General features: G+C 38.9%; 1 protein-coding gene across 2 annotated transcripts; it reads right to left on the bottom strand.

Moving 5' to 3' along the window:
• Positions 1-620: 620 nt before the first annotated feature.
• On the bottom strand, positions 621-12,960 carry LOC133487068 (high-affinity choline transporter 1-like). Of its 2 annotated transcripts, XM_061793055.1 has the most exons (9): positions 10,477-12,960; positions 8,931-9,150; positions 8,745-8,858; positions 8,406-8,561; positions 6,859-7,007; positions 6,620-6,763; positions 6,311-6,464; positions 5,042-5,259; positions 621-4,770 (listed from the first exon to the last, which is right to left on the bottom strand). In XM_061793055.1, exons 2-9 carry the CDS (start codon positions 9,112-9,114, stop codon positions 4,120-4,122), a joined length of 1,770 nt encoding a protein of 589 aa, XP_061649039.1. In that variant the 5' UTR covers positions 9,115-9,150; positions 10,477-12,960; the 3' UTR covers positions 621-4,119. The 2 variants fall into 2 exon arrangements, with proteins under 2 accessions (XP_061649039.1, XP_061649041.1); XM_061793057.1 differs by lacking the exon at positions 10,477-12,960 and having other exon boundaries at positions 8,931-9,374.
• Positions 12,961-13,302: the final 342 nt, after the last annotated feature.

The following is a 13,302-nucleotide window of genomic DNA, read 5'->3' as shown; positions in this document are numbered from 1 at the left end:
TACCAGTTGCCCACTGATCCATTTTGTCTCAGCTCGCTGTAACATTTAACATGCTATTTTAATATTATTGCAGCAATCTCATTTCTGTCACCTGCAGGCAAAATCACTTGGCGCTGAAGCAGGTTTAGTTGACAGTTACACTAATAGCTACTCTCAGCCTCAGCCTCTCTCTGCAGCTTGCTGTGTGGATGTGCGTGCATGTGTTCCCAACTGAACCACTTACAGTAGAAAGATTGGTAATATTTTGGGGAATTTTCAGACAATGCTTGTTTAAATGTTTTTGAAAAATCAAATATATATATATTTTTTCCTATCTACAGTAATACAGGGTGTCCCAAAAGTCATTTTTTGTTGTTGACATTGGGGCAGTGTTGAAAAAAAGTTCAGTGCCAATTTGAGACGATTTATGGCCGTCACACTGCTACAATGCATAGTACAACGAATGTACTGACTTCAAGTTGCTCCAACGCTTCAGTGGAAAATAATGATGCTCAACAGTTTGAAGTCATTCCAAGTAAAGCTTTATCTCTCACCAAAGCATCTGCTGAATCTAGTTTTATTTTTTGTTGATTTTGAATTTCATTGCAGGCCTCCGGATAGTCATTCCTGTTTTTGCGTGAACGCCTGTTCTTGGAGTTTGTTGTTTTCATCAGTGCTGGTAGTAGCAAGCTTTCCACTGCGTGGTTTGTCGAGAACATATCCTGTCTGGAGAAACTCGACATGGATAGTGTAAATTGTACTTTGCCTTGAAGCAATGTGACGGCTTCTCAAATTGGCACTGAACTGCAGTCGGGGACAGAACACTTCTAGCCAGGTGGCAATATTGCAACGGTGTCCCAAGTCATTTGGCGAGCCATGGGCAAGGCAAGAGAATGATACAGTATGCTTCCAAAACCTGCAAAGCCTAAGCTGTCAAATACTGATGTCCTTACATCTGTCCGAATTGTACCTTAAACAAAATAGAAAACAGGAAGTCTATAATGACTTTTGAGATATTTCCTCATGACCCAGATCTGGAAAATTTACATGCAATCTAGACATTATGAGTCTGCAAAATAATTTATTAAACCTACAACATATGATCACAACTTTACATTTATACATAGTGTATGGATACCGTAAATATTCATCTGTAATTTCAACGTCAACAAACATAATTTTTTATGCAGCATTTAAAGAGTTTCATTTTTCTGTGTACACTTATCACACAAAAATACAACATCATTGCAAGTTACACTGAGTCATAACATATTTGCTGAGTATGTGAGTGAACCTTCTCAGGCTTGTTAATTAAGGAACACAGTTACGGTATTTTAATCCTGCAAGATTTCAAGACACTTTGCATCTTTTTTTTTTCAATTTTGAAGCTGAATTATTATTGGTATTGCATCAGTCTCATAACTTTCAGAGAAATGATGGAATTTTCTGGTTCAGATTGGACAGTAGTACTTTGTATGGCCGCATTAATGCACCAGTGATGGAAGTGACAACACCTTCCCACTCTGACAAGAAGCAGTTTTTTTTTTTTTTTTTTTTTTTTGAGCACATTTCTAACCCAGTCGCTGCTACCACATGCTTAAAGTGGCTCCACAATAGTCACAGAAGAAAGTACAATACAGGACACAAATACATAAGCGTCGTAAGACAACAGGAACACCTACAAAAAAATAATGATAAAAATAAACACTTGAAGTTACCTTTAAAAGAAAAAAACATTTTCTAATCTGAAGTATGACAGATGCTTAATCATGGAAAAATAAATCCAACACTTTATCGTGTGTACCACACTGTACAATAAACCTTGATCCATACTTTTTTCACATCATTAACCAAGTGTCCCAAGGACTAATTGATGGTCGGTCTAGATCAATAATGACCAGTGCTGACAAACAATCCTGCAGGAGAAACAATATTTTCCTGTCTCAGTTAACCTGCGGACGGGTCGAAGGTAAGCAAAGTATCATTGACAAACAGACACACATATAGAAAGAAGTGTCTATCTGGTACATTTATTGGGTCATATCTGACATTGAGATAATTAACATATCAATTCATAATCAAGATCCAAAAGGCCATGATGATCTTTTTTTGTTTTGATATTAACCAAAAATCATCTGTCTGTGATGTTCCGAGCGTCATCCCTCCAATTTGACAGTGCTCTTATGATTATTTCATCTCATTATTTTGCTTTTGGTCCTTGATAGAACTTTCAGCCTAACCTTTCATGCTGCTTTCATCCTTTTCAAACACTGCAATTGGAAACAAAATGTCTTGTCTGTTTCATCCCCAACACTTGTGGGGGTAGACTGCAGTATTTTATTGAGAATTGAGCAGTATTATTATATTATTATTATATCATATGACTGAATATATATTGAACTTAAGCGCTGGTTGGAGAGTAAAATATTGGCATGGCCAGCATATAGACACAAATGGATGACAGTATGGCTTTTTCCGCAAATTCTTAGCACACAGACAAACAACAACAAAAAACACGATACAAGTCCAATATCCAATTATTGCATATAATGAAGGATAATAAAACAATTTTTAATTCCTTAATTATTTTCAATATTTGGACATTTGGGAGCATTTACTGATATTGTACAGTCTGTACAACCACTTTGCTAGCCTGCTTCAATAGGTCATGATGACAGACGACATTCGGCGGGTTACACTTATAAACGAGTGCAATGATTGGAAAACGAAACATTCTAAAACAATCATATACATTATTTTTCTTTTACAGAAAAGTTAAATAACAGCCATTTAATTTGGTAAGTAAATGTAATCTCATATCTAATCATCTACTTGGTTAAGCGTTTGCTCATGAGGTGTGGAAAAGGTTTTACTGCAAATGTGACGTCTGGCTTATTAATTAAGAGCATTGTAAAGAGGCTTCAACTTGCACGCTCATTATTACGTATATATGTGCAACATGGATACTAAAAATTGTATTGCTCTATTCATAAACTTCTATGCAAATGGAACTTCTGACAAGTTGATATACAGTACTGCACAAAAGATATAGGCCACCTCTATCATTCTTGTCATAATTGTCTTTTCCACAGCAATCATTTTGAAATAGTTATACAATTTTTCTCGCAGGAATACCCAGAAAAGGAATTACGTTACATTTTATTTTCTGAGGAGCAATGGATAAAGGTGCAGAATCTGCAGGTACAGCATTTTATTTTCTGTCTATCAATAGAACATGCCACCGTCCAGAATCATAAAAGCACCGCGCTCCATGAATCAGAAATTAGCATGCTAATTAACAAGCAGATGGACAAATGAACATAAACATGACGTGCCATTTTTCCCCCCCTTTAACACTTGACATTTTAGTTATACTGTACACGGTATAGTCAATATAAAATTGCTAATGGTAATGTCTAATGGTGCCTCAGACGTTTGACTCTTGATGCACATACAGTACTTGTGAACAAATATACTTACTGATAGACAACGACAACTCCTCGGTGTATTGCACTATTCTCATCATTAAAATAATAAATACTGCACCTCATTATGCTCCATTAAATCCCTTAGACTTGTAGTGGCACTTAAATATGATTTTAGTGGGAATATTCCTTGAAAACATAACCTTTATACTTGACTCAACTGGTCAACAATCAAATCTCAGGTTCTAGGCAAGGAATATCCCAAACGAAGGAGGCATCAGATACTTTCAAAGTCAAGGAGGGATCCTTCATGGTTGGTAGCCACCACACTAGAAGCTTGAGCTCATGAGGAGAAAACTGAACATTCCGTTTGGACAATACATTTTGGCCCATGGAATATTCGCTGCCAGACACGATAGGATTACAGACAGCAAAACAACACCCATCATTTGCACTGAAATTGGCCATTTCACCATTGGAACCGTTGACCCAGAAGTTTGTTCCAATGTCCGATATCCAGTCTTGCCTTTGAAGCATCCGACCTGGAATTAGTCTTGGGAATATTCTTGACTTTGGGAACCTCCTTTAACATCATTAACATCAAATAAAATATGTAGGTTCACTTGGAAGCCATTGCAGAGCTCCACTGCTTTGACTCCTAGTATGGCAGTAGTGATTTATTTCTTCTTCTTATTTTTTGTGTCCCTTTTAGCGGCTAGTTTTCATCTTGAAACTCCTCAGGACTCGACACGTCATCATTACTTAGGGCCTCTCTGTTGGTGAAGGTCGCTGCAAGGGATGCACCCAGTGCTTGTTTGACGGGCGCCATCTCTGAGAGGATGATATTATCATGGCTCACCAGTGTGGCTTTGTCCATGATCTCCTTGCTGTGCTTGGAGACCACAGCGTCAAAGAAGTCGTACTTGTGTGACAGCGTACCGCTCTCGAATATATACTTTGTCAGGTAGGAAAATACCACGTTTGCCAAAAAGGATGCCACCATGGACACTGTCTTGAATGGAAATCTCTGCTGGACAAAATACTCTACATCACCAGTGAGGTGGTGGATCTTCTCCTGGATCACCCATCCGGGATAATAGATGAAAGGAGGAAGTTTCAAATAGGGTTCGCCTCCGCCAATTCGTAGCAAAAGACCAAAGACATAGGCAGCCACTGAGCCGTAGGTATTTGTTCCTTTGACAAATAGGACACTAAGAAGTTGGGGAAAGACAATGACATAGACCAGATCCGAGCTCAGGTACCACAGGCCGTACACGGTTCCTGTTAACAAAGCCATGGCGGTGGCGAGGGCTCCGAAAACGAAGATAGTGAGACGCATCACCCAGACAATCTCACGATCCGAGGCCTGAAGGAAAATTAGAGAAGGATCATTGGAATCTGCGTCCATCAAATGCTTGTTGAGATATTTTGTTTGTCTCAGCCGGTCGTTTAGATTTGATGATTTGACGATCTGACTACTCGATCAAACATAATGAATCTAGGGTCATTTAATTCTTAAAAGACAAATAAACAAGAAACGCTTAAGATGGAACTGCTATAAGAACACTGACATGTTACCGATGCAAACAAGTTTGTACAAAATGCGGCAATTGATAATTATCAGGTCACAGTCTTACCGACTGTCGAAAGGCGAGCTGATAGATGTTCCTGGCAAACATGGAGCTGGCCGAGAGAATGGAGGAATCTGCGGATGACATGACGGCAGCCGACACTGCCCCCAGGCCAAAGAAGGAGACGTAAGACGGGCAGAGGTGCTGAAGCACAATGGGAAGGATCATGTCGGACTCGTCTTTATCCTTTGGAGGGAGGGCCCCGTAAGAAGTCTGGTTCCAGTCTGGAGATGAAGATGGAAATTTGAAATATGTTTCGTTTCAAACCATTGTTTTCAGTAGTGGGCTCTGGAATACATTATGTACATTACTGTACTGCAATTCAGTAGCAATTAAATGCCTGCACTGATTTACATGTGACATGGTGTGTCATCATATAAGACTGGAAGATGCATTGCTCATATGCCTTACATTTGAATAAACACAAAATTGATGGTCTAATTTAATAGTACTGCAATACAATAGAAGGTATTGGGTTGTTGTTGTTTGGTTGCACATTTGACTCCACTGCTTTCAATCTCCTCCAATGATTGCTCTCCGACTTTCTGTCCTGTTAGAGCATTTCAAATTGTTTTTTTTCTTTCCATGATTTAAAAATTAACTTCATTTTGTAGCTGTGCACATTCTCCAAACAAGCAGTGGTTGATTAACACTGCATGGTTCTTCCGTACATGAAGCAGCTTCAGATGGGCCAGATTAATTAGCTCGTCTTCAGATGTAGTATTCACTAAATGTGCGCGGTCTGATGGCTCTGTGCTTGCTGTGGCCCGATGCGTCTGCTGCTTGTATACCCTCGAGTCAAAATAGGCGTCTACATTTACACATCTGATAAAAGCTTGGATGCTGTAAACAACCCAGCGCGGAATCCTGTTGCCTTTGATCAGAATGTCCTTGTTCGATGAAGTTTCTGATTCCGGACTGTTTCAATTGTCTTGTGATGATGCATTAATGATTTTACCTGAATATGATTGACACATTGCATTTGATACATTTATATCCATGTAATTAATTCGGCTTCAGGTCTGGAATTTTAGAATGGCTTGTATACAATATTAGTTGCAGTCTTACATAAAAGTCCTTTAAATCTTGAACAATTTTCACACCATGGGCAAATTAATTGATTCTGTGGAATTGATTGTTTACTAAATGTGCCTTGAAGCAATAGATGCAAAACGGCAGTGCACCAAACCCCCCTCCCATCCTTTGGAAATCCCTACGTTTCAGTGAGGATGTAAGCAAACTGAGGATCCAGCACATATGGCAGTGTGTATTTACCAGTGGATGCCCCTATAGCTCCTATGAGGATAGAGGGTACGGCCATGACCAAACAGCCAAAGGCAGCGAGGAAGGAAAGGACCTGGGCGTAGGTAGCTGAAGAGGCAGAAAGAACCCGTTGAAAATAGACCTGCCAGGGAATCCCCCCCAACATCTAGAAACAGAAATACAAGTGTATTTACTTCTTATAGAGTTTTATCACATGAAGTAACTGTAATAGCACCTCCCCCAAATAAACATCAAACCTATAAACCCTGACAGATTAATTGGTTTGCATGATGTGTCTTCCTGATGACAGGTGTGACTTACCAGCAAACAGAAATTATCTGCCCAGAGCCATTTGTCTGCAGGTTCAATCTTCCCTAGCCAGGGTGACTGATGGATTGCCTCCCTGGCTGTCACGCTGATGTCTGACACGGCAGGGTTGGATAATGCAAAAGGCACACTGATCCACTGATGGTCAGACGGCACAATTAAAATATTATAACTGTTCATTGATAATCCATGCTTGTCATGTTGCTGGTGCGTTTACTGATTGTGGAACTCACCAAACCCACAAAGATGCAGAAGAGTTGAACCACATCAGTGTAGGCAACAGAGTAGAGTCCTCCCACAAGAGTGTAGAAGATAGCAATCAGAGCTGAAATCACCACTGACATGTTGATGTTTATGTCCACGATCACGCTCAGAGTAGCTCCTGTGGGGCAATACTGTTAGTAGGAAACTAACTGGATCTGTGTCTCACAATCTTTAGTGGTGCAAGGCACATATTCTTTGAGAAAAATTTCACAGAACAACAAACAAAAACGTCACCAAAGTATGGACAGAGGTGGGTAGAGTAGCCAAACATTGTACTCAAGTAAGAGTACTGTTACTTCAGAATAATATGACTCAAGTAAAGTAAAAAGTAAAGAGTAACTTGTGGGTAACTTCTGATTTATTTATTTATTTATTTTTTTTAAATCAGAGCATGAACATCAAATAAAATGAAAAAATAATAATATATATGGGAGTCGACACACAGCTGCCACCATTTCAATTTTTAACTGCCCAAAAATGAACAACACATACATTGGGCCCTACAGAAACATTATTTGCTTTGTTCGCTTAAATTACTTTATGAAGAAGCTGTTTGCTGACCAGATTTATTGATTGTGTGTGCGAGTGCGTGTGCGACACCACAGGGATAGTGCTAATTTTGCCATAACCACTGTCAAAACAACAATAGAAACATCTGCAACTTACCGCAAGGTGTTTTCTCAAGTTAGAGGTGGGCTGAAATGTCCAATTTAAGAGCTGCATGATAAACCGGTTGTTTTTTGGAGTCTGTAAAATAAACAGTCGGGCGGCTGTTTTTTCCCCCCAAAATGAGTCATTTTCATTGGCTCGCGAAGGCTACGTATGTGGTCATGTGACTGCCTTGTGTTGTCTGATTGGTAAATTGGAGTCAAATGACATTAGTGATCCCGTTTGATTGGCGCAACGATCACCCTATGCGGAAGTTGAAGATGGAGTCTAAAAATAGACGCGCACAAGCAAGAATAAATAAATAAAAGTAGCGAATGGCATGTCGATCATTGTAACGCAGTAAAAGTATCAATACTTCTTCACATAAATACTCAAGTAAAAGTAAAAAGTACGGTGCATTTAAAGTACTCTGACAAGTACAGTTTACGAAAAATGTTACTTGAGTAAATGTAACAGAGTAAATGTAGCGCGTTACCACCCACCTCTGTCCAAGGCACATATAGTTTGAGAAAAATCTCAGGGGACAATAAACAAAAAATGTCAGAAAAGTATGGAAATAAAATATTCAATTTTATTTCAATCAAAAATCTACTTAAGAGTGAAATTTGACTGAGTTTAGCTCACAAAACTATTATTATATTGAATGAATAGCAAAACAGGTGGCTACACAGGTTAATTGTACCTTATGCCATCTAGTGGAAGAGCATTGAATTGTTCTTCCTGTCACTATATGTGACTGCCATAGAAAGATTTTCCACGGTAGATGATTTCTCACGGCACACTAATGTGCTGTGGGTCAGTGTTTGGGAAACACAGCTCTAGATAAATAGCATTCAGAATCACCTACCCAAGGCAGATAAAATGGCTGCAGACCAGAAAATTTCTCCCATGACAGCGGGGATGAAAAGAAGACCCCCCATCCTCTTTCCGTAGAGCTGTTGGAAAGGATCCAGCATGGTGACATAACCACGGGAACGCATGGGTTTGGCAAAGAAAAGGCCACCTGGAAGAAGTTACAAATAATGGCAATACAGAGCATTTCAGATTGTGCATTTTAAAGTATTTTATCACCACTCCAAATCCAAACACTTTTACACTTGTGTGGCGGTTAAGAATGGTAAAATGATTGTTTTTTCAACTAAGCAATAAGGAGCAAGCCTAATTACACACACACAGTAGTTCTTACCTAGTACCAGGCTGAGAGCGTAGCCAAAGGGTGCTTGGGCCCAAGCCAAGCCATAGTCAGGCAAGTAGACATACTCTGCTGTCCCATTGATGTAGCCCCCACCCACCCAAGTAGCTGAAGAAAGAAAAAAGGCACAGCAACGTACATATCAACCTGCTTCCATGGTAACAAAGTGGGACAACTCACCTGTCATTGTGAATACACCCACAAACAAGCCAATGTCCCGGCCGCCGACCATGATGCTCTCGCTTCGGTCCCCGCCATCGCCCACGCCGGAGTTCTTGTTTTTCCATGCCGCCCAAATACCCACAAAGAGAATCACTAGATAAAAAACCACAATGGCCACCACACCCTCGACGTGGATGGTCATCTTGTATCGTCTCCTCAATTGCTCATTGAGGAAACACTACAGAGAAACAAATAGAAGAAAGAAACTTAGACGGAAAAATACAAAATAAAATGATACAAGCCTCAAAATTTCACCTGGCCAAAAAAAGAGGGCCAACTACATGATCAACTGTGAAGGACGACCTGATGCCTTTGAAACAAGCTCTAATAAGTAGCAAGGAGTAAGTAAGTAAAAACATCAATAATAGCAATATCATCTTCACATCAGTAAGTCAAGTGCAAATAATGTCCACAGCAACCAACACCACAAATCAAAGATTTTTATCAATTATTTCTCAGTAAACAAAATAACAATTTTCACAATTTTAACTGTGAGTAGTATATTCAATTTTATTTTCTCTAAAGGACGGCTTTGTAAAACTTCTATTGATGTTTTTTTGTTTTTTTTCAAAGTTAAACTAATTTGTTATTAAAAAAAGTTGTGCATGCACATTGACGAATGTCTTTTGGAATCAATGGCTCACATTTTGGGAGTATTTTATATTTGAGTATATTGTAGTATTTCTAAAAGGAAACTTAAAAGGAAGAAAACTTGAAACTTGAAAGGTTTTTCAACATATCTGTTGGAATATATTAATTGATGATGAACACTGTATATATAATCTCAGATTACAAAGATTATCTAAGAAAGGCTTGAGTGAGTAAAATGTACATTATGTTCTTTAAATATTTTGGTTCATTTGGCAAACACAGAATATGATGCATATTATTTACAAGCTCTTTTGCAAATTGTGGCACAAATTAATCATTTTCAAACCGTGTATCACATTACTTTTATTAAAAACCTGCATTTTGTTAAAAAAAGTTTGAGTTTAATGTTTTGCCCCTCAAAATAAACACACACAACAAAAATCTGAATGCTCATTTACTGCAGATGAGACTACGAAAATATATTTTGTCATTGAAATTTAAATCCATTTGCAGTTCTCTGGCTAACTCTTTTTTCACCCATTAAGATTATGCAATACAAAATGGACCTGCAGACATTGAACATTTCCGAATAAATTAAATACTTCGCTTTTGAAGAAACGTCCCATGTAGTTATCTTTGACTGTGTACACTTTAGTTAAGTAAAATGTTACATGGTGTGAATGATCCAAAAGAGAAGTTAATATAGATGCGTTGTTTGAATTCTAATGTGCCACATCCCAAGAACCAGACTATGAGTCTTAGCTCCCTGATGCGCTGACACCATGGTTTCTTGGGGGCGGTTTTACTTATTGATCTGTCTTTAAATCAACATCTGTCACTTTGGCTACGTGTATTTAGGCCAACACATAACAGCTCAGGAAGTATATAATATGCATTGAAAACAATATCTTACCTTTTTCTTTGGAGGAATATGAATGAGTTGATCACCACAGCCTAAAGCAGCAAAAAGAAGGTTCCAAAATTGTATCAAAGAAGGTGCCTGTTGGATAGAAGTTATGTTTCACCTTGCAGTGATGTTGAAAATCCAAACACAATTATCTTAGTGTTTTTAAGTCTCCAAATGTCTGGCACATCTGTGAGAAGTACGTGTGGATGTGTGTGTGCGTGAGAGAGAGAGAGAGAGAAAGTGAGAGAGAGAGAGAGATGGGGAGGGAGCGAGGGAGTGGAAAATGTGGGTGGGGGGTGGTTTGTCGTGGGTGTGGAGATGAATGGGAGTGGTGGGTTTATTGGATGCTGTCAGGGTGGGTAGATGCTGGATAAATGTCTTCCAGGGCAGGACCAAAATAGCACCTTAATAGAGAGTGACGTGACGCACAGCCTCGCTTGCAAAGCTTTCCAACATGGGAACATCATATTGGCAATTGATGAAATGTTCACTTGGTTACTTTTCAGCCTGGATTTAATTATCTTTGTACTGGCCTTGCTTGTTAAACTATTTTAAAAACAACCGTGATACACTGGTGATAAGATGGTTAAGTTGAATGATTTGTGTGTCCATGTTCCCAATTTTATGGGCCACTTTCGGTCTGCAACTGTGAATCACTGCTAAATCTCAAGTCTAACTCTCCAGTTTTGACAACTAAATGTCATGTCAAAGTGGATTTATGAAACAATGGCTTGGTGCTTGTTTAGTGTGTCATTTGTGCCACAAGTGGGTGAAATGTTACCTTATGTTACGTTATGTTATTCCTTCCTGTTAACCTCTTGCCCAGTAGGAAAAATAACAATGAAGTAGTTGGTCAACTTTAGTTTAAGCTCAATTAGGGATTTCAGCTCTGATGCTGGTGGTGAAATGATAGTGGGTTGTTGGACTGAATTGTATTTTCTCGTTTTAAAAAAAACAAAAAAAAACAACCCCTTTGGACCATTTGTTCAGAGTTTTAGTTCACAAAGAATTTTTCTAGGTTGAAATGTAACAATCGGGGGGCTTACTGTAGAAACCTACTACAATGCAGAATTTTGTGAAAAACAGAAGTCTGTTATACTGCATGAACAATAAAGTTCAGCGCGGATTCATTAGTTGAGAATCCCACTTGGGAGACTCTCAATGGGTGTTAAAGAAGCAGACATCATCCAGATTACTTACTGTTATACCATCACGGTAGCATCAGGAAGCAGAAAAGATATAATAAAACAAGCAGAAGGAGCAGATTATTTCTCAGAATTAAGCCGATAAAGAAGAAAGTTGGGTTGAAATGAGTGATATTGTGGAGGACTCAGATACTGAAATGAGGCTGGAGCAACTGAATGTAAAGTTCAAGCTAGAGCAACTGAAGTTAGAGAAAATGAGAATAGATTCACCAATAAAGTGAAAAAGAGCATACGTCAACTGACTGATTTAGCTGAACAGACGCTCTGTGCCAGATGAAGTCAACCTTTACATCAAAACCACCAAGAACCAATTTCAAAACCATCTCACCCAAACTCAATGGCCTCCAGACCAGGGTCCTCCCTAAATCGCAAAATGACTCCTTAAAAGCCCATTTTTTTTTGCTTTGGTGGGAAGGTCCCATTATTGGGAAACCTTTAGTACCTGAGGAATTTCGCCCTTTTCATTAACGGGATTTGTGTGTTGCCCTTGATAAAAATATTTGTAAGCTGGCAGTGACAATACATCGAGACATGGTTGCCTCTAAGTTTATCTTGTTGAAAGGTGTGCTACTGATAACCAAAGAGATGGAACATAACAGCGGGGCTCTGATACAAGGAGTGAAGATGAATTGGTTTCAGGAACCATTGTCTAATGTGTTCTCGGCATCTGAGATAGTCACTGGTCCTGTGGAGATTGCTTTAAGGCAGGGAATTCCAGTTGATTTATCTTGGGAAATAATTTGTCTGGTGACAAAATATCCACTCCAAATCTAAAGTTATGTATTATGCAGTACCATGTACAATGAAGTCTTTACATGTGGAAACAAAATGTCCCGAAAGGAGCTCATTGCTGAACAAGAGGGAGATGTCACTTTGGTACTCCTGTATGCTGACCTGGATATGATGGCAGTCATGTGCAGGGTTGGACGGTCCCACTTAGCTGTGTCTTGATACCATTTTGTGTTCAGTGATACTGTACTTAGACTAGCTCATGCAGATAACATGGCTGGCCCTCTTGGAGTCAACAACAGTATTATAACAAAGGTACTAATGGTGACTGTCCTGTGATTATGTTGCCTCTTTATGTTGTATTGTAAGTTTTTTTTTAGGCTTATTCAAACTTCACCTTGAAACCAGTGATTGCTGCGGGCAATATCTATTATGTATTTGGGAGTTTATTTTTGTATGTGGTTGATGCCAACAAATTTATTATTTGGGGAGGTGTTATGGTATTGAATAAACGTAAACCGTAGCTTGCAATTGAATGCACCTGAGGAGGGTGTTAACTTCTCTTCAGTTGGCCTTCAGCGAGTCAACACCTTCAGTTGGCTCTCTGAATATGTGTGGCTGTATAATCGTTGTATTTAAAATAAAATAAAAAATCAATAAAGATGTGAAATTACTGTTCTGTTAATCAATATACACTCTTTAATGTAAATATTCTTAGAAGTGCAATAGCTGTTATGCGACAGTGTTATGACAGGTATTGTTATTTAGCTGCTGTGCAGCTGACAGGCTGACATGCACACTGTGAAGCTCTAATTGGGAACTTTTCTTATAAACCAGTTTTGTAGGTGCAGTCTAACGAATGCTTTTTGAGAGACACTCCATACAGTTTAATATAAAA

This window comes from Phyllopteryx taeniolatus, chromosome 12, assembly GCF_024500385.1.
Source record: "Phyllopteryx taeniolatus isolate TA_2022b chromosome 12, UOR_Ptae_1.2, whole genome shotgun sequence".
NCBI lineage: Eukaryota > Metazoa > Chordata > Actinopteri > Syngnathiformes > Syngnathidae > Phyllopteryx > Phyllopteryx taeniolatus.
This window is presented reverse-complemented; position numbering and strand designations above follow the sequence as displayed.